The sequence below is a fragment of the Odocoileus virginianus genome, chromosome 4 (genome assembly GCF_023699985.2).
Source record: "Odocoileus virginianus isolate 20LAN1187 ecotype Illinois chromosome 4, Ovbor_1.2, whole genome shotgun sequence".
NCBI classification, from domain to species: domain Eukaryota; kingdom Metazoa; phylum Chordata; class Mammalia; order Artiodactyla; family Cervidae; genus Odocoileus; species Odocoileus virginianus.
Window position 1 is genome coordinate 7,373,335 of NC_069677.1, and position 25,505 is coordinate 7,398,839.

The 25,505-nt window shown below is 36.0% G+C and overlaps 1 protein-coding gene across 7 annotated transcripts in view; it reads right to left on the minus strand.

Annotated features, from left to right (window-relative positions):
• Positions 1-25,505, minus strand: part of GSK3B (glycogen synthase kinase 3 beta) — a 275,257-nt gene that overhangs the window by 82,219 nt on the left and 167,533 nt on the right. For all 7 annotated transcript variants that reach the window (XM_020901778.2, XM_020901774.2, XM_070466019.1 and 4 more), the window contains one exon: positions 15,796-15,879. In XM_020901778.2, coding sequence (XP_020757437.1) covers positions 15,796-15,879 — 84 coding nt within the window. The remainder of the gene's footprint in view (positions 1-15,795; positions 15,880-25,505) is intronic.

A 25,505-nucleotide genomic window follows, 5' to 3' on the forward strand; every position in this document is an offset into this window, starting at 1 on the left:
AATTCATTTGCTAAATAATCATACCAAAAGTGAAGAATAAACAGATTAAAAAATGAATACCAAGTTCAAGGAAGATTTCTAGTTGTAGGGCTACATTTATTACACTATGACAAATATGGAGGTTCAAATTATATTTGGAGCAGTAGTTTGCAGATTAATATAAGCCTATTTTTGTACATGTTTTCCTTTATTAAGGGTTGCAAAAGCCTAAACAACAAATGTAGATGTGTGAAGCCAAAATGTATAACACAGTAAGAGGTGGTAGCTGGTAAGATAGATTAGATTAAGATACAATTAAAAGCATGTTACTTAAAAAACAAAAACAAAAACAATGCGCCTGTCAAATAAAACACATCAGGGGATGGATCTGGCAGTCAATTTACAATTTTCTGACTTTAACAAACCACATAATATTGCCACAAACTTAGGGAAAATGCCTTAAAATGGAAGACCAAATTAGAATTTAAAGGACGCTACTAGTCTAGAATGCTAAGCCAAATCAACAATAAAAAGTTTAAGAAAGATAAATATAAAACCCTATGATTAAAATCAAAGTATCAGATGGGGAATACATGTAAATCCATGGCTAATTCATTTCAATGTATGACAAAAACCACTGCAATGATGTAAAGTAATTAGCCTCCAACTAATAAAAATAAATGGAAAAAAAATAATAATAAAATAAAATCAAAGTATCAATTCATTACATAAAAAGACAGATAAGACTTGTCAGTAATTCAACTGGAAAATAAATGATAGGTGTAACTGAATAGAGCTCAAACGGAATCAACATTGAGATGCAGCTAGTGAAAAAATTTGACGCAATATTAGGTATTACAGAAGTACTGTGTTCAGATCAACAAAGATAATTCCACTGTACTTTGCACAATTCAGGCTTCATTTGATGTATGAATGATATCCATTTTTAGGCACTATATTTTATTCATAATATTAACAAAATACCACAAAGGAAGGTTACTAAAACCAGGTCAAATGTTCTCATTTATTACACTATGAGAAATACGGAGATTCAAATTATATTCGGAGCAGTACTTTTCAGATTAATATGTCTATCGTTTTGCTCAAATAAATTCTATTTATTCACTCTTAGCTTGTCAGATTTCCTTAGAACCATAGTGGAGGTCTGTCCATTTTGTAGGTATAGTGTAACTGTCCCTTGACATTTAAAAGCTGTTGTTTTAACTATCTTCATTTTGTGAGACACAGGAAGTATTTTATATTCAAAGGCTCTTTGAACAACCTTTCGCTTTTCATGGCTCTGTGCTTGTATTCAAATCAAATCCACTTTAAAAAATGTATATGTAACTGGGTCCTAAGACTAAAACCAAGAAAAACAAAGAAATACTACCACCAATAGTGTTCTGAATAAATGGGCTCAACACATATTCTTCAAATGCTCTTGTTACACCTGCTGATGTTCTGCCTTAAATTAAACAGCCTCAGGAACAATCTTCCTTGAGGGGAAAGTGCCCATTCCTAGGAAATGTCATCATAGCAGAGATATTAATATTTTCATGTTCCCAAAGTAGTTTTGTTTGGAGACTTATTCAAAAGATAATTTAAGAGACTGAAGATACTTAATATTTGAAGAAGAAAGAAAGTCCAGGATTCTGCATTCCTATCACTTGTAATTTTCTGGAAAATCTCAGGCCTGCTGTTTTCCTAACACAATGTCTTTTGAGTTATCAAACAGATTGCCTGAATATTCACAGATTAGCAGAAAATTACACAACATATAGAGAGTATCATTTAGCTGGAGATACTGAAAACAGTCTACTAACATAGTAAGAAAGTACTGATTTCAAAAAACAGTTACTAGGCTTCCAAACTACATGATGTATAATTCTAGGAATATTTCTCTCCATGGTTCAGTTATCATTTTTATTAAAGACTATTCTCTAACCAGTCAATCCTAAAGGAAATCAACCCTGAATATTCATTGGAAGGACTGATGCTGAAGCTGAAGGTCCAATACTTTAGCCACCTGATGCAAAGAGCCAACTCACTGGGAAAGACCCTGATGCTGGGGAAGATTGAGGGCAGGAGAAGTGGGCGACAAGGATGATACGGTTAGATGGCATCACCAACCCAATGGACATGAGTTTGAGCAAACTCTGGGAGACAGTGAAGGACAGGAAAGCGTGGTGTGCTGCAGTACATGTCATGTCCAGTCAAGAGTCACGTCTGACTGTTTGCTTGAGTCGCAAAGAATCGGACATGACTTAGTGACTGAAAAACAACAAACTGCTGATAGCTCCTCCTCTATAAGCTCCACTCTAAAACTGTTCACTTTTAAGAAATTAAGATGACAAAATTTTGATCACACTTAACAAAAACTCAGCAAAAGCTGGGATAATTTCATCCACTGGAAAACAGATACAAGTTACCATGATGCTCTTACCCCAAGTTTTCAACTTGAGCAAACAAAGTTGCTTGAAGATACAGTTGTAAGCAGAATTACGTTATCATTCTAAAAATTTGATGGGATGCAAAGCAGCATATAAGAGAACCCAGTATAAAGACATCCAACAAAGTATCATGGTAACCCAGGGTTCTCCTCAAAATTGAGTTTAGGGTACCTGCACTGCAGAAAAATCTTCAAAGTAGATGCCTTTTCTCTGATTAATGTGTCAGGCTGGCTAAAGATGGAAATAATACTAACAGGAAACGGTATGGATTAGGAAAAAGAGAAATATTCTTTTGCTTGGGAGACTGGGAGAGGGGATGGGTAAGGAGATGAGCAACTAGCATACAACAACGATTAAGGCAAGCTTCATCTTTATCTCACACCTTCAAAGAAGAGAAATACTAAAATTATACAAAATCATGAAAAAAATTGTACCAGAAGAAAAAATATGTGTTTGCAAATATTGGAGGACAAAATATTTATAAGCTATTAAGGAAAACAATGCCAATCTGATTGCATAAAAATGTAAAGCTTAAAAAAAAGAACCAAATAAAAATATGACAATTTGGAAAAAAAAATTGTTTACACATGATAAAGAGCTTACTTGTTTTTGTTTAAAATACAAATAGCTCCTGTATATCATTAAGAAAAGACTTAACATTCTAATAGAAGAAAATGGAAATGGGCACAAATATATAGCCATACAAATGGCAAACAAAAATGTAGAAAGATGCTCAATCTCATTCATAATTAAAGAAAGGCCATAAGATAACAATGAGCTACCATTTCTTACATATCAAATTGGAAAAGAAAATTCAACCTGAGAAAACTAAGTACTGGAATGCTGTCTGTCCAAAATGCACCATTATATACTTCTGGTGAAATCCCCAATTCTTGCAGTCTTTTGGGAAGTCAGTGGGCTAAAATCTTTATCCCACAGTGAAGATGAACAGACACATCCAATTTGACTCAGCAATGCCATTTCTAGAAATGAAGTCTATGAAAACAATTCTGTGTGTGTGCATGTGTGTATGTGCATGCACACACACAAAGATGACTAAAGATTTGTGAAAAGAAATTTAAAATAATCTATATGCCAGAAAGTAAAGACATGTTCAAAATCCAAAACATAACTGAAGCCCACAGTAATTGAATTATGACAAAGGAGAACTGATGGCTAACTGCAAAGAGCTCCCAACGACCAAAGCAGGAACATTTGATTAATAATAATAATAAAAATAGAATGTTTACAATTATGAATGAGATTGAGCATCTTTCTACAACTTTTTTGATTTTTCTAATACTAAAAAAAGTACTATTACATTATAACCCAAAGTATAAAGTAAACAGGCATGAGTCCACACTGATATAAATAAACAGCTTAATAAAGAAACAATCATCACCCAAAAGAAATTCAAGTAATTTACCCAGCAACTTTACCCTTAAGGAAAATAATTCCCCTCTTCTTAGGTGTGGGCTGTGGATAGTGACTTCCTTTCAAAGGATACAGCATGGAAGAGGGGAGAGAATAACTTTACAGTAGAGAAAACTGAAAAATACAAGGTCAGCCAGAATGAAGATTAATAGCAAATCGTGTTGACTGCACATACCCTTGATGTGAAGTGTTGAAAATGGCACTCTGTGGTCTTTTTCCAAATAACCTATAGCTCTAGCTTCTCATGAGAAAAATTCCAATAGTGAGGCAGTCTATAAAATATCTACCTACCACTACTCAAAAATGCTAATGTCATCAAAAACAAGGGAAGTCTGAGAAACTGCCATGGCCAAGAGGAACCTAAGAGACATAGTAATTAAATGCACTAAGGTAGCTTCAACGGGATTATGGAAGAGAAAAAAGACATTAGGTAAAAACTAAGGAAACCTGAATAAATAATTATGTATCAGTAATGGTTCATTAATTGTAATAAATGTACCATACTGATATTAGATGTTAACAATAAAGGAAATTGGGTGCAGGGTCTAGGCACATAGACATAAAAGGCCATATTATTATGCTGTTATGGTAACACATGGTATGCTGCTGCTGCTAAGTGGCTTCAGTTGCGTCCAACTCTGTGCGACCCCACAGACGGCAGCCCACCAGGCTCCTCCATCCCTAGGATTCTCCAGGCAAGAATACTGGAGTGCATTGCTATTTCCTTCTCCAATGCATGCATGAATGCTAAGTCACTTCAGTCAGGTCCAACTATGTGCGACCCCATGGACAGCAGCCCACCAGGCTCCTCTGTCCACGGGATTCTCTAGGCCAGAATACTGGAGTGGGTTGCCATGTCCTTCTTCTACATATGATATACATGCTCATATATACACATAGGAAATTTACCTATGTGGAAAGATATTTGGGGATTTAAGGATTAGGGTCAAGATCTTATTTTTGTCTACTACCCCTCTGTTATTTAAAAAAAATTTTTTTTTACAGTATGAATGTAGAAATAGTTTCACTAAAATATTATAACAAAAACAAGGTGATAGTTAATAATAAAAAGAAACTTGTAGAGGAGAACATAGGCAAAACACTCTCCGACATAAATCACAGCAGGATCCTCTATGACCCACATCCCAGATTTTCAGAAATAAAAGCAAAAAATAAACAAATGGGACCTAATGAAACTTAAAAGCTTTTGCACAACAAAGGAAACTATAAGCAAGGTGAAAAGACAGCCCTCAGATTGGGAGAAAATAATAGCAAATGAAGCAACAGACAAAGGATTAATCTCAAAAATATACAAGCAACTCCTCCAGCTCAACTCCAGAAAAATAAATGACCCAATCAAAAAATGGGCCAAAGAACTAAACAGACATTTCTCCAAGGAAGACATACAGATGGCTAACAAACACATGAAAAGATGCTCAACATCACTCATTATCAGAGAAATGCAAATCAAAACCACAATGAGGTACCATTATACGCCAGTCAGGATGGCTGCTATCCAAAAGTCTACAAGCAATAAATGCTGGAGAGGGTGTGGAGAAAAGGGAACCCTCTTACACTGTTGGTGGGAATGCAAATTAGTACAGCCACTATGGAAAAGAGTGTGGAGATTTCTTAAAAAGCTGGAAATAGAACTACCATATGACCCAGCAATCCCACTTCTGGGCATACACACCGAGGAAACCAGATCTGAAAGAGACACGTGCACCCCAATGTTCATCACAGCACTGTTTATAATAGCCAGGACATGGAAGCAACCCAGATGCCCATCAGCAGACGAATGGATGAGGAAGCTGTGGTACATATACACCATGGAATATTACTCAGCCATTAAAAAGAATTCATTTGAATCAGTTCTAATGAGATGGATGAAACTGGAGCCCATTATACAGAGCGAAGTAAGCCAGAAAGATAAAGACCATTACAGTATACTAACACATATATATGGACTTTAGAAAGATGATAACGATAACCCTATATGCAAAACAGAAAAAGAGACTCAGATGTTTAGAACAGACTTGTGGACTCTGGGAGAAGGTGAGGGTGGGATGTTTCAAAAGAACAGCATTGAAACATGTATATTATCTAGGGTGAAACAGATAACCAGCTCAGGTTGGGTACATGAGACAAGTGCTCGGGCCTGGTGCACTGGGAAGACCCAGAGGGATCGGGTGGAGAGGGAGGTGGGAGGGGGGACCGGGATGGGGAATACATGTAAATCCATGGCTAATTCATTTCAATGTATAACAAAAACTACTGTAATGATGTAAATTAGCCTCCAACTAATAAAAATAAAAAAAAATAATAAAAAATAATAATAAAAAGAAACTTGTAGATTTACATTTTCAAGCAGATGATAGTCAACATCTAACTGTTGTCAATAACATTTAAAACTCACAAGGAGGTCTAGATAATTCATTCACTTCAGGGAGTTTTACATTACCTACATATTTATTCTTAAGGTCACACTCCAACAAAAATGTCAGCATTTCTTCAGTAAAAGTTTCATCAGATTATCTATTTCTATTATACTATAATAGAAATTACCATGAAATTTTAAGAGATACAAAACTGGCCTTATTTAGGCAACCTCTTTATTTCAGTGAGTAAAACTCCTTGTTATCAGTAATTTTCACACAGTAAGAAAGGTGAGAAAGAAAAAAGCCAGAGGCATTAATTTCATATTGACTACATATATACTTAGTTACAACTTTGTATAACATTTCTGCATGTATGTCATTTCTGTAACAGGATTTCATTTAATTTAAAACAGCAACACAACAAAATACCCTTTTCCTATAGAGAAGTTGACAATTATGAAACTACTTTTACTTTCTCAGCTTCACATCCCATTACTAGCCCCATGACTCCCTATTTTACATATCTGAAATCCTGAAATACCTCCTCTACATAGACTATGTTGTTTTACTCCAACAAACTTTTCAAACATCCTGTACTTCTAACTTGACACATACTTACTCTGCACTACATATCAAAATAGCTCTTCTTTGGGCTTCAAAACCCTGAATAACCATCACCTCTCCTATGTAATTCATCTGCTGACCCCTCTGGATGATTTATTACCTTCCTCCATACTATTTCTGTTCCTAATACAAGTAAGTGTCATTCCATGTATCATTTTGCAGTATATTTCTCTCCTGTCCTTCTTCTAATTCAGGTAGACAGATTTTACACTTTGTACCTAAAACACTATACAATGCAGGCAAATTGAAGTAAGTTTTACAATCTGAAGAGAATAAGTGGTTGGAAAGAAAACAGACTTCATAGCTGAAGAATCTATGTTTGAAAATGGTTCCCATGATTACTAACTATACAACACCAGGCAAATTCTTTAATCACACAAGTCTTCCATTTTTCCAATGATGAAACTAACAAAATAGAATATTAGCTACCTAGCAGTACTGCATGATGTTTAAATGAGAAAAATGCATTTTAAAAGCACTTTATAAATCATAAGATTTTAAGAAAAATTGAATTTTTATTTATGATTTAAGACACTATGTAATTCCAGTTAACCAAATGAATATCTCTAAGAATTTGAATTTGATTAAATTATATATAAGGTGTATTTATCTAGTATTTTAAAATAATTATTTTGGTAAATGTTTAATAAAGTATTAGTAAAATGGTGCTAATTTTTTGTGTTTGCTTAAAGTTAACGAGGTAAAAAGATATAAGATGATTAGCATATGCTGTCATTACTTTTTAAATTTATCCCTCTACACTACAGTATGTACCCACTATAGTTGGAGGCCTCTATTTTATTAATCTTTTCTACCTAGAATAACGATTTCACTAAGTAGTCCACAAAGTGTAGAAAATAATAAGAGGGGGAGCAAGGCTTCTGGAATAGCAATGCAAGGAGTTCAGATCTTCTCCTCAGCAAAGCAAAGTTATAAAATGCTTAGCCAACAACTGTGTGAAGATACGGAAATTGTTCTAAGGGCACACAGCAAGTAAGAAACAAATCTTGGTAAGAACTGCAAGAATCTATTGCATCTTAGCAAAGACCTGCGCCTTTACCCTGCCATCCTCTCTCCAGGTATGGGAAGCTCTATTCAGCACTCTCTCTGCGAAAGAGCTGAACTGACTGAGCGACTGAACCACCCAGCACTCTATTCCAGACAGCACCTTCTCCTCTCAGTTCCGAGTCAAGGACTATGGTCTCACCCCAGGAGGAACAAGCTGCATCCCAAGTTGCAAAAGATTTATCCTAGCCAAGAGAACTGTCTTTCCCTTCCCCCACTCAGTCCCCACAAGTAAGTAAGAGAAGCCCTACTCCAAGCATAGTAGGCTGGAGCCCTTGACAGTCTCATCCTCAATTTGCTCATGAGAACAGCTCCCATGCTGGGAGGGCCAACTTGTGAAGACTAGGGGGTGCCACTGCTATTGCCCCTCTTTTGGTGCCTTCTCATACAGTAAGGGTGTGACTCTGGGAAAAGTAAGTCCTCATCCAGTTCTAGGGTGGGAGCACAGGGGTTCTGTTTAGGAAGAAAGGCAGGCTATGTGCTCTATTGCAAGACGTTAACTATTTGCAACGCAGAAGGAATAACTCTAGCCTATAATTGTTGCCTAAAACCAATGGAAATCTTTGCTGCTGTTCAGTTGCCCAGACGTCTGATTCTTTGTGACCCCATGGACTACAGCACACCAGGCCTCCCTGCCCCTCACCATCTCCTGAAATTTGCCCAAGTCCATGTCCATTGTATCAGTGATGCCATCCAGCCATCTTTCTCTGATGCCCTCGTCTCCTTCTGCCCTCAAAGATCCCCTTCATGGATCACTGCCTTGTCATGGCAAAGGGGCTTGCATAACTCAATGAAGCTATGAGTCATGCCATGTCGGGCCACCCAAGATGGATAGGTCATAACAGAGAATTCTGACAAAACGTGAGCCAGTGGAGGAAGGAATGGCAAACCACCCCAGCATATCTGCTGTGAGAGCCTCATGAACTGTACAAAAGGAGGTCTTTGCAGATAGCAATTAAGAGGAGGCTGGTAGGCTCAGGACGTAAACAAGGCAAGGCACCATAAGTTTAATAGAAAGAACCAAGGGAAAACATAGTCACGAAGAACCTACTTGGAATTACAGTCATCTCTGTAAGTTGATAAGGATGTGCACAGCTGCTAGCTGAGCAGGATATGGGACAAACCTGAAGCATTCCCTGAGTTGCACACAGATACATCGACATACAGCAGAAGTACCACTGCCGCAAGTGGCTTACAAACAACCTCTGACTTGAGTAAACAATAAGCCACTCTGAGTCAACAGCAACTTCCAGGAAGTAAAATCACATTCATCCTGGCAGTGAAAAAGATTGTGAGTGTCCAAGGCTATAGCCTCTCAGGAGTAATGAGAGGGGAAATTCCGATCTATCAGTCCCTGGTTGAACATGTGGCAAATAAATAATGAACTTCCTAAACTACGACAACAGCATTCAAGCCAACCACACATCCAATGGTAAAAGATAAAAATATAACTGGCGAATGAGACTTGAAACACAGCCTTTGACCAATATATGACATTTAAAAGAGGAATGATCTCTAATCAGTAACCTTAGCTTCTACTTGAAAGATTAGAAAAAAAAAAAAAAGGGGCAAAATAAATCCATAGGAAGGAAATAATGAAGACTAGAACAACAATAAATACTTTGGAGAACAGAAAACCAATTAAAATAATTAATGAAACCAAAAGTTGGTTCATTGGGGGAAAAAAAAAAAAAATCAACAAAATTGACAGGTCTTTAGCTGACTGACCAAGAAACAAAAAAGAAAGAAGACTCAAATTATCAAAACTAGGAATGAAAGCAGAGACATCACAACCAACCTTACAGAAACAAAAATAATTTTAAGGGGAAAGTATTAACTTTATGCCAATAAATAAGACAATTTAGATGAAATGAAAAAATCACCAAAATGGACAAAAGAAGAAATGAAAAGTCTAAATATGCTTATTACAAGTAGAGTAACTGAATTAGTAATTTTAAATTTACCACAATAAGTCATCTGTTGTAAATGGCTTCACTGGAGAAATCTGCCAAACCTTCAAAGAAGAAATAATACCAATTCTTCACGAAATTTTTCAAAAAAATAGAAGAGGAAAACACTTCCTAACTTATTCTATGAGGCCAGTATTACCCTGATACCAAAACCAGACAAAGTCATCATGAACCAGGAAAAGAAGAAAGATGGCTAAAGAATATGAATAAAGATGCAAAAATTCAGAGAGAGCACTATATCCCAAAACAGAAGAATACACATTCTTCTCAAGTGCACATGGGATATTCTCCAGAATAGGTCATATATTAGGCCATAAGACAAATCTCAGTAAGTTTTAAAAGACTAAAATCATTCAAAGCATCTTCTCTAACCACAATGAAATAAAAACCAGAAATCAAAAAATTCAAAATGTGTGGAAATTATAGCACACTATTATAACAAACTGTTACAGCAAACTTTTAGCACACTGTTAACAACCAAACAGGCCAAAGAGGAAATAAAGCAACACATCTTTAAACAAGAACAATTAGAAAACACTTAAGAGATAAATGAAAACAAAAAGAAAATATCCCAAAACTCAGTGGAGGCAGCAAAGCAGTAGTTGGGAATAAACAGAGAGAAGATCTTAAATCAATAAACTAACTTTATACCCTAAAGAACAAGAAAATGAAGAGAAACTAAACCTAAAGCTACCTGAAGAAGGAAAATAATAAAGATTAAACCAGAAACAGGTAGCTCAGTGGTAAAAGAATCTGCCTGCCAATGCTAGAGACACAGGTTTGATCCCTGGATTGGGAAGATCCCCTAGAGGTATGGAAATGGTAACCCACTCCAGTATTCTTGCCTGGAAAATCCCACGGACAGAGAAGCCTGGAGGACTATAGTCCACTGGGTTGCAAAGAGTCGGACATGACTGAGCACACACATAAAATAAGAGAACAGAAAAAAACAACAGGTTCAAGGAAACCAAAAGTTGGCTCTTTGAAAAGATCAACAAAATTGACAAACTTTTAGCTATGCTGACAAAGAAAAAAGAGAGAAGACACAAAAAACTAAATCAGAAATGAAAGGAAGGATATTACTGTTGACCTTACAGATATAAGGACTGTAACAGAATACAATGAACAAACTATATAGCAACAAATTAGATAATGTAGATGAAACTGATAAATTACTAGAAACATACCAATCACTAAACTGACTGAAGATGAAATACAAAATCTCAACAAACTTATTTAACAAGAAGAGATTCAATCAGTGATCAAAAACTTCCCCAAAAGTAAAGGCCAGCGCTGGATGGTTTCAATGGTAAATTCTAACAAACATTTTAAGAAGAATTAAGAACAATCCTCTCAAAAGCTCTTCCAAAAATATAGAAAAGAAAAAAAGGGCAAAGTGTTTAGGTTAATTCCTGTCATATAGTAAGCACCATATGAGTTTGGGCTATTATTACTATTTATTTACTATTATTACTATTATTATTGGGCTTCCCCGGTGACACACTGGTAAAGAATCTGCCTGCAATGCAGGAGATGCATGTTTGATTCTGGGATCAGGATGATCCCCTGGAGAAGGAAATGGCAGCCCACTCCAGTACTCTTGCCTGGGAAATCTCATGGACAGAGAAGCGTGGAGGGCTACAGTACATGGGATCACAAAGAGTCAGACACAACTGAATGAGCACATATACACTATTATTATCATACAGCAAAAGGCTATTTACTTCTAAAAGGTCTCCAAAGTAGACATTATATAATCTCCCCTTGCTCAACAATCATTACCAAGATACACTGCTTCTAGTGCAAAATTGTAAAGCAATAATACACAAACTCTGGAGACAGACTGTGGAGCTGACTCCTAATTTTGCCATTCTGTAGCTGTATGAGTCTTAGGTCATACAGCTTACTTAACTCTGACTGCCTAAATTTCTTCTTCTATAAAACAGGAATGGTAACAGTATACCCATTCTTTACTGGGTTGCAGTAAGGGTGAAGTGAGGTATAAAGTATGTGCAAAAGGGCTTAGAGAAATGTCTGGACACACAGCAAGTGCAATATATATTTGCTATTACTTAAGCAATTTGTAAAATAGTAAGCTAATGTGTTAATTATACACCATGTGCTATGATAAGCACTTATATATTTTTTTCCTTACAAAATCCCTACTATACAGATGACAAGGGTTGAAAAGGGCTTTCAAAGGTAACACTGCCTGTCATACTGCTATCAAGTGATGGAAATAGGATGCAAACCCAAGTATTTCTGGATACAAAGCCAGAGCTCTTTATTTTTCGTAAAGGATTCACCTCAACCATTTTCTCTCCAGGGCTAGTGACAAACAGGCAAAATCAAACACACCATTCTTCTCCCTGATCCCAGAGGCAGTTGCACAAACCTCCCTTTCTGAACACAGCCCTATGCACAGTTACTATCAACAGCAAAGTTGGTATGAGGAATAATATCAACTGGATATCCTTGCTATTTATAAACTGTCTTTCATACAAAAAGAGGGAGAGTCTTATTTAAGGAAGATAGCTTTAATTACTCCATAATCAAACTATGATGAACCACAGGTAAAACAATTTTATATGTAAGGTTACTTAGAGAAATATTTTTTAAAGAAAACTATTACTTGATTTAAATAAAAGCTAAGTCTCTTGTAAAAACAAAAAATGGTTTCCATGCTCCCGCAGAATCCCAGGCTTCTACAAACATGAGCTGCAACTCAGAGAAGGCAGTCAGTTGTTCTCATACCCCAGTTTCAATCAGGAACAACTTTGCTTTTTATCTGTTCTACAGGTAGAACAGAGGTTCTTCATAAATTTCATTTAGGAGGGAAAAGTTTCTACTGCTGAATACTGACACTAAGAAACACTATTCTCTAAGATACTTGGAATTCACAAAAGTATTATAAACCCAGAGTTTCAAAACATTGAAAAAATGTTTTTCTCTGATCAAGGAGAAAGTACTATTTATTCTGAACTAAATCAGAGTCAATAAAATCTATTAGGTAACTTGGAGTATAATAACTGACTACATGATGCTCCAATTACTAAATACTAATAATTCCAACCAGAAGACTATGACTGAGACTAATCTGGTCACATCGCTAGTCCCTGTCCTGACTTAATTCCTCCTTCTAGTTACATTGGCTACTCTTTTCCACAACTATAGGCTAAAAGTATATTATGTTTAACTCCCAAAGACAGCTTTTAAAATGGCAGGGTGGCACAAAGTGAGAAAGTCACCAAGATGGCTATTCCTATAACCATTCAGTCAAACTGTGGTCAGTGGAAATATCTGTCAAACATTACAGCCATCCTACCTGAACTTTACCCAGAACTGGAAAGTGCTTATGGACAAAAATTATGATATGGCCTTTGGGTAGCTTAACTATATTCTCAAAATAAAAATAACAATAGGGGAAGAGTTAAGAATATTATGTAGTACAAAAACTCAGTGGAATATTATATAACCAATAACTAAAAATATTATGAGGCAACAAGGAAAAGCTGTTGAGATTCAGAAGTAATCAACAGAGAGATACCAACAGACACCAGACACCAGAGTTAAAAAGGGAAAATACATTTGAGGGGTTGCCAGACAGGTAAGTCTTTGGGTATTACCACAAAAGGTTTGTTCGAGAGATTTGTTCTTCCCTTTCTGCTCTTTATATTTGTAAGAATTAAATGAGTTAGTATTTGTAAAGCACTAAAAACAGTGCCTGACATATAGGGAAAGATATATATATATATATATATATATATATATATATAATTCTTTTCAATTATGGTTTATTAACAGGATATTGAATGTAGTTCCCTGAGCTATACAATAGGACCTTGCTGATTATTCAGGGAAAGCTATATAAATTAAGCAATCAAAAGAAGATGTTCAAGGGGTTTTGTAGGGAGGCCTGCGCAAATGAATCCCCACGCAATTCAGTGGTTCATGGAACAAATAATCCTGACCTTTATTTATTTTCCTCTGTGGGGTATTATAATGTCTAGCATCTAATAACAAAACCCACAGGGATGCAAAATTCCATTATAATAGTGCTTTGAACATAATAGATGCTCCATAATTTTATTTGGGAAGGGGCAGGAAAAAGAAATGATATGTCGAAACAGATAAGATCAAAAGACATAACAGGCAGTTTGTAGGTTAAAAAAAAAAAGGTAGCATGAACCAAGTAAAGGGCTTAGGAAATAAAAGAGCTCAAATACTTATGAGGGCTTATAGTCCCTAAGATAAGCAAATGCATCATTTAAACTTAGGGAAAAAAAATTCAGAGAACACCTAAGAAATGAGAGTCACTAAAGGGCCAATTTGCTAATTATGGTTGTTAAAACCTTAGCTATGACACACACACACATACACATGCAATAATTATATATCTGTAGGTATGTATATCACAATCCTGGCTTAATACACAGGTAACTTTCCCATATTACAGGCTCTGTCATGGAAAAAAAAATTTCTAAGGAAATAATCTAAATAAAATTCAATGGAAAATGACTAAATGGTACACTAGGAAATATGTGAAGTAAAAAAGAACTGGCTAGAAATCAAGAGGTATTATGAATCTGAGGAATTTGGGAAGTATATGCATGGTATGTGGGCTTCCCTGGTAGCTCAGACAGTAGAGAATCTGCCTGCAATGCAGGAGACCTGGGCTGGATTCCTGGAAGATCCTCTGGAGAAGGGAATAGCTACCCACTCCAGTATTCTTGCCTGGAGAATTCCATGGACAGAGGAGCCTGATGGGCTACGGTCCATAGAGTCTCACACGACTGAGTGACTCAAACACACATGCGCACACACACATGGAAGGGTCCAAAATATAAAATGAACTTCTTCAAAGTGATGTTAATTTAGCCAAAGAGTTTAAGTGCTTATTACTCGTCCTCCCTCTTCACCCATACCAGTGAAGGAAGAATGTAAAGAAAAGACTGAATCTGGAAAGAAGGAACAGTGAATAGATAGAAAGAAAAAGACAACGGTAAAACTGAAGAAAATGATTTTCTATGCTTCCAACTCCAGTGAGTATAAGGTATTACTTACGGTATCTTTTAAAGAGAAAATCAAAGGGTAGGAGGCTAAGGGGAATTCAAAGCAGGAGATCTTTCTTTATTCTTTGCTTTTACAGAATTAAATGTGATAATAAATAGTGATCACTTACAAGAAGCTCTGTAATATTACATCTTTTCCAACTTTTTAATGTAATCTATCCCTAGAATAGGTTAAACTTGCTTCCTAATGTTTAAGTCTCATTCTGGTCCAAAGTCCTCCCACTTCCTGTTCCCCTCCAATACTTCTAACTGACATCATTTCCAAATCATCATTTCCATCACTTCCAACATGACAATACTTCCAAATCGACATCATTTTCCTCCCTCCAATAAACACGTAAACTATCACGGGCTCTGGGAGCCTACAAGAAGAAACACAAAAGTTTTTGAAATATAGAACTTTAGAACTAAAGAAGAAAATTCTTAAAAATTAATCCCCTCCATCATTTCATTCGGGTTTTCCCTGGTGGCTCAGTGGTAAAGAATCCATCTGCCAATGCAGGAGACACGGGCTTGATGCCTGGGTCTGGAAGATCCCCTGGAGAAGGATCACTCCAGCATTCTTGCCTGGGAAATCCCATGGACAGAGGAGTTGACAGGCTATAGTCCAGGGGGTCACGAAAGAGTCAGACACGACTTAGTGACTTGACTAAACAATGATATCAAATGATCATATTGTGAGGATAGAAACACTAGGACATGTGTTTTGGAATTCTTCCATTCAATAAGCAAAGCTGTCTTGATGGGAGGACTGGATACAAACTTTTTCTAAAAGAATATCAAGCCCATCACAATATTCAGTAAACACGTTCTAAAGACCTACCTTTTCACCACTTGAGTAGAAGAAATAACGCAATCGGACTATGTTACAGTGATCTAGCTTTCTCATGATCTGGAGCTCTCGGTTCTGAAAAGGAAACACATGAAAATATTTTTAAGGGCTACCTGCACATATCGACTAAGATGCTTCTGAAATAACATTAAGCACTTCAAAGAGCAGGCTACAGATATGTTACTAAAAAGTAACATCCATATGTTACGGTATCACCAGTCTGACCATTGTTCTGCAGTAAGATAAATACAGAAATCGAAAATAAGTGTTCAGAAACTTTTATTGCAATTTGAAAGAACAATTTTACATCCATGAATCTTACAGTTAAAAGTAGGGCCTATATTTTCCTAAGTTTCACTTTTCTCATAATTCATTTTTATTGTATTGTATAAAAATACAAGTCTTCAATGAACTGAAAAATTTTAAAACTGGTACCTCACTACAAATAGTTTGAGAAGGACTGGTTTATGTATGCAAGAGATAATTGAAATGAGTTATTATTACTATAATTTTTTTCAATTATAATAATAATCAACTTCTCACCAAGCAAATGAATATGGGTGCAAAGAAAACTCTCACATGCCCTGTTTTCCAAAATGCAGTGAAAAATCTGAGTTAGCCCTATTTAGAAGGGCTCAGTTGCTAGAGTTAAAATATGATATACTAGAAGGTGCACAGTCCTGAAAATTTATAGATCACACAAATAATTTTTCCTTAGGGGAGTTTCAAAGTTATGCTTCAAGAAAATAAAACATTAAACAATATGACAACTTCCCAACACTGCAATGTAAATTTTGCAGTAATAAATTTGAGGAGAACATATTAATATATACATACAAATAAAGAAGTTAAATTCCAAGAATATACTTAACTGTCAGAAATCCAGTTAATAAAGTCCAAAATATCTATTAACATAGAAAAAGAATACCAAAATACTTGCTAAATGGACAGAAATATAAAATTTCTGTTAAAGTGATTTAGAAGAGCTACAATCATAAAGTACATACCTGGGAATTTGGAAGGTAAATGCTACTATGTTTAGAAAACAAGACCAAAATAAAGGGGTTGGGATGTATTATGGACAAAAGGCCTAATAAGCAGAACTGTCTTAGAGCAGAGTGGGCCCCAGTTCTTAGAAGATGACAGCACAAATAAACAAACATTCCTCTTCCCTGGAAATTTTCAATAAACTCCATGATGGTTCTAGCATGTTCTCTAAAATGAAAGAGGAAACTTAAGATGATTCTCCTTCTGACTCTTTAAACCGAGTACGAGAGCTGGGCTTATGTATACAGTGATATTTAAAATCCTTTTTATAAAATATCAATCTTTCATTCCATTACTTGTTATGTTTATAGCTGAAGCAATAAACACGAAACTCAAGACAGTACAGTATACTCACTTTAACAAGGATAATACCTAGTATCAGACTCTGAGTTCTATTACAGATGACACAGAAAATTTTACAAATTTCAAAACTGTCCATTTTTTGTTTCAAATCGAAGCTGTTTTTTGAAGTATGTCTATACTCTGTCAATTCACATCTAGGTAGCTAGTTTTGTGGGAGAACTGCTAGTAAGTTAAGACTCCTCTCAGATATTAAGATTTTTTTTTTAACATCGACAGCTATATTAAAATAAGCCATTGTTTTAGACCCATTAACCAAGGTAACAGAGAAGTATTAAATTAAATTTCCATGTAATTTATGGAAATTTATGGAATTTATGTTAAGACTATGCATACAGGGCTTCCCCGGCGGCTGAGCAGTAAACAATCTGCCTGCAATGCAGGAGATGCAGGAGACATGGGTTCCATCCCCAGGTTGGGAAGATCCCCTGGTGGAGGGCACAGCACAACAACCCAATAGAGTATTTTTGCCTGGAGAATCCCATGGATGGAGGAGCCTGGTGGGCTACAGTCCAAAGGGTTGCAGGTAATTAGACACGACTGAAGTGACTGAGTGTGTACACATATACTATGCATATGATCCTTTATCAAAAAGAATATAAGTGAAGAAAGTATATGGACTCAAATATTTATCTACCCTTACTTCCTCTTCATATTCTATTTTTGAAAGGAGGCTTAAATTTTCTCATTTTAAAATTCTCTAAAAGATCCAAAAGATAAATTTCACAGAGCAATTTTTAAAGTATTAATCAAGCCAATATTAGACAAAGCTTATGCCTGAGATACATTTAATATACAACTATCCCAAGCCTAACTTTTTACTGAGTCATTCTTTATTAGTGCATGAATGACATACTAATTCTACAGGAAAAAAAGTTGTTATTCTACAAATATAGTGTACCTCTTCTGTGCCAAGCACCATTTGCAATATTAAGGATATGGCAGTGAATAAGAATAACCAAGTTCTTAACCTCATGAAACTTTCAACCTATGGAAGACAGTTCAGTTCACTTCAGTCGCTCGTTGTGTTCAACTCTTTGCGACCCCATGGACTGCAGCACACCAGGCCTCCCTGTCTATCACCAACTCCAAGTAGTTTACTCAAACTCATGTCCATTGAGTTGGTGATGCCATCCAATCATTTCATCCTCTGTCATCCCCTTCTCTTCCTGCCTTCAATCTTTCCCAGCATTAGGGTCTTTTCAAATGAGTCAGTTCTTTGCATCAGGTGGCCAAAGTATTGGAGTTTTCAGCTTCAGCATCAGTCCTTCCAATGAATATTCAGGACTGATTTCCTTTAGGATGGACTAGTTGGCTCTTCTTGCAGTCCAAGAGACTCTCACAAGTCTTCTCCAACACCACAGTTCAAAAGCATCAGTTCTCCAGCACTTAGCTTTCTTTATAGTCCAACTCTCACATCCATACATGACTACTGGAAAAACCATGGCTTTGAATAGACGGACCTTTGCTGGCAAAGTAATGTCTCTGCTTTTTAATATGCTGTCTAGGTTGGTCATAGCTTTTCTTTCAAGGAGGAAGCATCTTTTAATTTCAAGGCTTCAGTCACCATCTGAGGTGATTTTGGAGCCCCAAAAAATAAAGTCTGCCACTGTTTCCCCATCTATTTGCCATGAGGTGATGGGACCAGAGGCCAGGGAGGAATAAACAATATATTTTCAGATCATAATAGAAAGAAGGGGCTGTTATTTTAGATAGGGAAGTCAGAGCAGATCTCACAAAGAAAGTTAAGATCTAAGGACAAATCTGAATCCTATGAGGATGAGAACCACGTGAGGCTAAGCGGGGAAAGCACTACAGTTACAGAGAACTTCAATACAAATGCCAAGAGGTGGGCTTGAAAGTGAAAGTTGTTTAGTTGTGTCCAACTCTCTGCGACCCCTGGACTATAAAGTCCATGGAATTTTCTAGGCCAGAATACTGGAGTGGGTAGCCTTTCCCTTCTCCAGGGGCTCTTCCCAACCCAGGTATTGAACCTAAGTCTCCTGCATTGCAGGCAGATTCTTTACCAGCTGAGCCACAAAGGAAGACCAGAAGAGGACTTGGCATATTCAAAAACAGCTAGAAGAATAATGTGATTGCATCACTGAGTAAAGGAAAAGGCAGGAAACAAGTATAGAGAGACAGGCAGGAGGGTATGTCATATTAACTCTAACGAAACTGAATTCTAAACTAAATGAAAGGAAAGCCAAGGAGGCCAAGCAAATGACATAATCTGATTTACCTTTTTAAATGATCATTTTAAAACTAAAAATAAATGTGGGGGAGGAGGTGAATCACAAGTTGTTTTTTGTTTGAACGTGGATCAAGAGTTCTGTTTGAAATCCTAATATTAGACATCCAAGTAAAAATACTGAGGCTCAAGGTAGAAGTCTGGGCTGGAAATCTGTGTCTGGGAGACATTTGTATAAAGGGGACTCAAAGCACGAGGACCTAATAACATCACCTAGGGAAGAAGTTTAGACAAATACACACATACAGACACACTCTCACACACACACACTCATATATCTGTATCTCTCTACCAAGCTATCTATCCATCTATCCATCCATCCATAGGTATGAAAAGGAGTGTATCAAGTGGAGCAATCAATAAAGTAGGATAAAAAACGAGAGGTTACCTTACAGGCCAAGTGAAATAAGTTTACAGAAAAAGGCACTGACCATTTATAGCAAAAGCTGCTGAATAAGAAATTAAGATGAAAACATAGGACAAATGAATATGGCAAATGCAGGATGTTAGTGACTCTTACAAGTGTGATTTCAGTGGTGATAAAGTCTGACTAGAGTGAATTAAATTGGGGTTGGGAGGGAGACACAGGGAAATAATTAAAAAGTCAGAAGGTTCAAAAAGAAATGAGATTTTCAGCTCTAGCAGAATGAACAGATCAGCAAATTCGCTCCCCAAAACACATATAAAAAGAACTGTACTGTAGATAACAATCATTTCAAGGCTCTGGAAACCAACCAAAAGCAACAACAAATCAAGAAGTGTTTATTCAAGAAACACAGCTAAGATATTAGAGTTAAGACAGTGGGGGCCAGTGACCGTCTTGCTAGTGACCTCCCCTCTCAATCACCTCTCAGCTCAGCCACAGCTCTGCTACCCTAAGAATGCAAAACCAGGTGGGGAAAATGACAGAGTGGCAGAATATTAAGAAATACAAAGGGAGATCTTGGAAATGAAAGAGGCTAAATAAAGTCTCTACGTATCCCCGTGCTGATTTATAGGCTGTGCACACATGGGAGATCCAAGAGGGCCTTGGAGAAAAGTAAAAGCTGAGGCTGACTTAAAAAGCACCTGAATTTCAAATGTATTTCTCAACCCGTGAACAGAATCATCTAAGAAATGATGGAAACTTTATAAATTCAAAATATTTGAACACAATTTCTAACCAATAACTGGCTGGCCATTAAGCAATGCAGACAAAGAGTCCAATCCTAAGAAATCAGGCTAAAAAATGAAAACTTGAAGAAACATTTAACACAGAATTCAGGGGTTTCAAACTGGCAGAAAAAGAGTCTAGATCAGATCCAGGTAAATTGAAAAAAAAAAAGGAAAAGAAAAAAACTCCCAATAAAACAAGTTTCAGGAGGATAAAAAAAAAAGTTAACAGAACTCAGAGTTCTACAATATATTATCTAAAACTTTTAACTGTCTAGAAAAATTGTGAGATGTGCAAACAATAGGGAAAGTAGACCTACACTCAGGTTAATAAAGAAAAGGAGCCAACAGAAATTGACTCTGGGTGGACACAGCCATTGGATTTAGCAGACAAGAATAAAAAACTGCTATTATGTTCAAAGAATGTTAAGTTTCTCAACACTTGCCTTGACAGTGAGTTTTTAGATTTGACACCAAAAGCAAAGGCAACAAAAACAACAGTAAGCAAGTGGGACTACCTCAAATTAAAAAAAACTTCTTCACAAAAAAAATAAAAAAATAAAAAAACTTCTGCAGAGCAAAGGAAATCATCAATAAAATGAAAAGACAACCTATGGAATGGGACAAAACATTTGCAAATCATGTATTAGATAAGGGGTTAATATCCAAAATATAAAGAACTCATACAACTTAATATAAAAACCTTCAAATAATCTAATTTAAAAATGGGTAGAGGACTTGAATAGATATTTTTCGAAAAAAGACATACAGATGGCCAACAAGTACATGAAAAGATGACTTAACATCACCAATTATCAGGGAATGCAAATCAAAACCCCACCTGTTAGAATGGATATTGTCAAAAAGGGGCAAGAAATAACCAATGTTGGTGAGAATGTACAGAAACAGAACCTTGGAAACGTATACTGGTGCAGCCTCTATAGCAAAATAACAGTACACTGGTGGATGTACTACTGGTAGAAATGTACACTGGTGCAACCACTATGGAAAATAGTATGGGAATTTCTCAAACTACTAAAAATAGAACTATCATAGGATCCAGCAATTCCATTTCTGGGTATATATCCAAAGAAAATGACATGACTAACTCACAGAGAGACCTGTATTCCTATGTGAACTGCAGTTATCATTTACAATAGCCAAGACATGGAAACAATCTAAGCGTCCATCAACAACTGAGGGGATGAAGAAAATACGGTGTGTGCGCGTACACATATGTATGAGAGAGAGAGACACAGAGAGAATTATGCCACAATGAAAAAGGATACCATGCCACGTGCAGCAACATGGATGGATTTTGAGGGCATCATGCTAAGTGAAATAAGTCATACAGAGAAAGACAAATATTGCATGATAACAATTAAATGTGGAATCTAAAAAAGCCCAACTCATATAAATAGACTAGAAAGGTGGCTACCAGAGGCTGGAGACTGGGAAAAAGGGGGAGGTGATCAAAGAATATAAACTTCAAATTATAACATAAACAAGTTCTGAGAATTTCAAACATAGTATGATGACTATAGTTAATAATACTGTATTGTATATCTAAAAGTTGCTGAAACAGTAGACCTTAAATGTTCTCACTACAAAAAAGTAATAATAGTTACAAGCTGTGATATGTTAGCAGATGCTATGATGGTAATCATTTTGTAATACACAACTGCATGAAATCAAGATGTTGAACATTAAAGTTACACAATATTATACATCAATTATATCTCAATAAAGCTGAAAAAATATATACTAAATACATATGTTCAAAGAATTAAAGGAAATTGTATTTTAAAATTAAAGAAAAATACAATGACAACCTCAAGACAAGTAGAAAATTTCAGTAAAGAAATATTAACATTTAAAACCTGGAAATACTAGAGCTGAAAAGTGTAATAACAGAAGTAAAGGATTCACTATGGGCTCATGATCAGATTTAAGATGGCATTTTATTAAATATCACACCCACCAAACAATCTAGAAATATGTATAAAGTTAGTCAAAAAAAGACCTACCAAAAAATGTATACAGGCAATATCATCAAAGAGGAAAAATAAAAGAAAATATGTTTGAAGAAATAATCGCTGATAAGTTACCAAATTTGATGAAAAGCACTAATCTGAACCATAAAGCTTAATGAACTCCCAACAGGATAAATACAAAAAGATTCACACTGAGGAACACCCCTTTTGAACTGAAACCACAAAGGAAAAATAATGAAAGCAATAACAAAAAAATGATTCATCATACACATGGGGAAAACAATATAGTTAACAGCAGACTAATCATCAGCTCAATGGAGGAAAAAAGCAGTAAAATTTTAAAAATTCAAAATGCAGAAAGAAAAAAAAAATCTGTCAACCAAGAATGCTATATACAGAAAAATTACTCTTCAAATAGGAAGAGATTTTTTTTTTTTTAATTTCAGGCTAAAAGGAAAAGACACCAGAAGGTATTTCAAATACACAAAAACAAACAAGACCACTAGAAATGGTAAATATAAATGGGAAAATAGAAAAGATCATATGTTTTCTCATTTCATCAAAGCCACAAATTGTATAACACAATTATGATAACTGTGTTATTAGGCTTATAACAGAAACATGACAATAATAGCAGGAAGGAGAGAGGAGAAAATGAAGCTATATTGGAAAAAAAGGTGCTATATTATACTGGAATTAAGTCAGTAACTAACCTGAAGCAGACTGTAATACATTGAAATGTATATTGTAATTTCTAAAGCAGCCACTAAGAAAATAAATTTTTTAATATTGAAAATCAACACTGGACCTAAAATGGTACACTAAAAAACTTGTTCAACACAAAAGGAGGCAATAAGTGAGAGTGGAGGAACAGGAAGGACGTGAGAGGACTTCCCTGGTGGTGCAGTGTAAGAAATCTCCCTGCCTTGCAGGGAGAAGCCACTGCAACAAGAAGCCCTTGCACTGCAACAAAGAGCAGCCCTGCTTGCTGCAACCAGAGAAAGCCCACCCAGAGCACAAAAGACCCAGCACGGCCAAAGGTAAATGAATGAATAATTTTTTTAAAAAACATGAGCGATACAGAAAACAAAAAGCAACATGGCAGGGGCAATTTCAATCAAATGAAAAACTATATAAAATATGATTAAGCATATAATCAAAGGCAGGTTGTCAGACTAGATAAGAAAAAGAAGCAAGCTCCAACTATATTCTTTTGGTATCGGGTGTGCTTTATATTCAGATTCAAAGACAACAGCTTGAGCATAAAAATATGGGAAAAAATATACCATGCAATGGCAATGTTATAAGGAGACAGTAATTTTTAAGAGAGCTAGAAATATTCCCATTTCTTACAAGATAAAGCCTAAATCACTTCATAATCCAATCCCTCTTTATCAACTCAATCTTTTCCTCCATTCAAGACCAATGTGGTAACTAGACCCTACTTCTCACTCTTTGAGTGTATCATTTCATTCCCAATTCTAAGCCACTCATCACACTTAGCGTGACTGGAATGTCTCTACCCTCCCTCCCTCCTACACACATTCTACCCATCCTTTAAGTTCCTATTCAACTCCCTTCTCTTTCACAAGGCCATCTCCAGCTGCCCCCACTCACACTAATCTTTTCCAACATCTAAATTACTTAGCATCTAAGAATTATTTTGGTATTTATTATATATACTCTCTTGACTTTGTTTTACTTTACAACTATAGTTCATTACTATTATATAACATACTGCTTTTCAAAAAGTAGCTTATGAAAATCAGATATTATATGATTGGAAGCACACACACAACTTGCCCAACCAGCTTACTCTAAGTGCCTGTAGAGCAAAATATGAATTTTGTCTCTATTAATACATCACCCACCGGACTCTCAAAGCCTGGCCAAATTCACCTTATTTTCTAGACAGTGGAGCAGCTAGGGCTTCGTCTCTCACCTCTTTTCAGCTATCTCAATTATCTCTTCCAGTGTCAGGGCTTCAAGGCTGATGACTCCAAATGTTATACTACCAGAGCAGATCATCTCTCCTGTGTACTCCAAAATCTTTGAGCCAACTGCCTACTTAACAACTCCTCTGATGCACATCTTAATGTGACTCAGCATGAGCAGTATCCCTCATCTTCCTTAAACCCGTTCAACCCACAGGCTTCAGGTCTTGGTATTGACAACTCTACCGTTTCAGCTGTGCAGGCCAAAAATTCTGAAGTCTTGATTCCTTTTTCTCTCTGACCTCACCTTCAATCTGTCAAGAAATACTGTTGACTTCACCTACAAAATATTCAAGATCACAACAACTGTATTCTGAAGCATTTAACAGAAATGGAAATTTATGTTTACACAAAAACCCTGCAGCTGAATGTTCACAGTTTTATTCAATAGCTACCAGATGTCTTTCAATAGGTGAATGGATAAACAAATTACAGTAAATCCATACGATGGAATACCAGTTAGTAATTAAAAAAAAGAGAACTAACCATTGACACATGCAACAGCTTTGGTGAATTTACAGAGAATTATGCTGAGCAAATAAAGCCAATCTCAAAAAGTTACATACTGTATATGATTTCATTTATACAGCACTCTTGAAACAACATTAAAGAAATGGGGAATGGGTCACTGATTGTTGCAAGGGGTTAAACTGGAGGTTAGGAGTGGAGAGATGGTGGGAGAGAAATGAGTATGGTTACAAAAGGGCAAAGAAGGGTCCTTGGTGGAACTGTTCCCTATCTTGACGTCGGTAGTAAATACACAAACCTACACATATAATAAAATTAGGTGGAATTAAATACACACACACACACACATAATAGTAGTATAAGAAAATATGGAGACTGTGAAAAGACTGGTAGATCACAGGAATGTCAATAATCCTGGTTGATACTGCACTATAG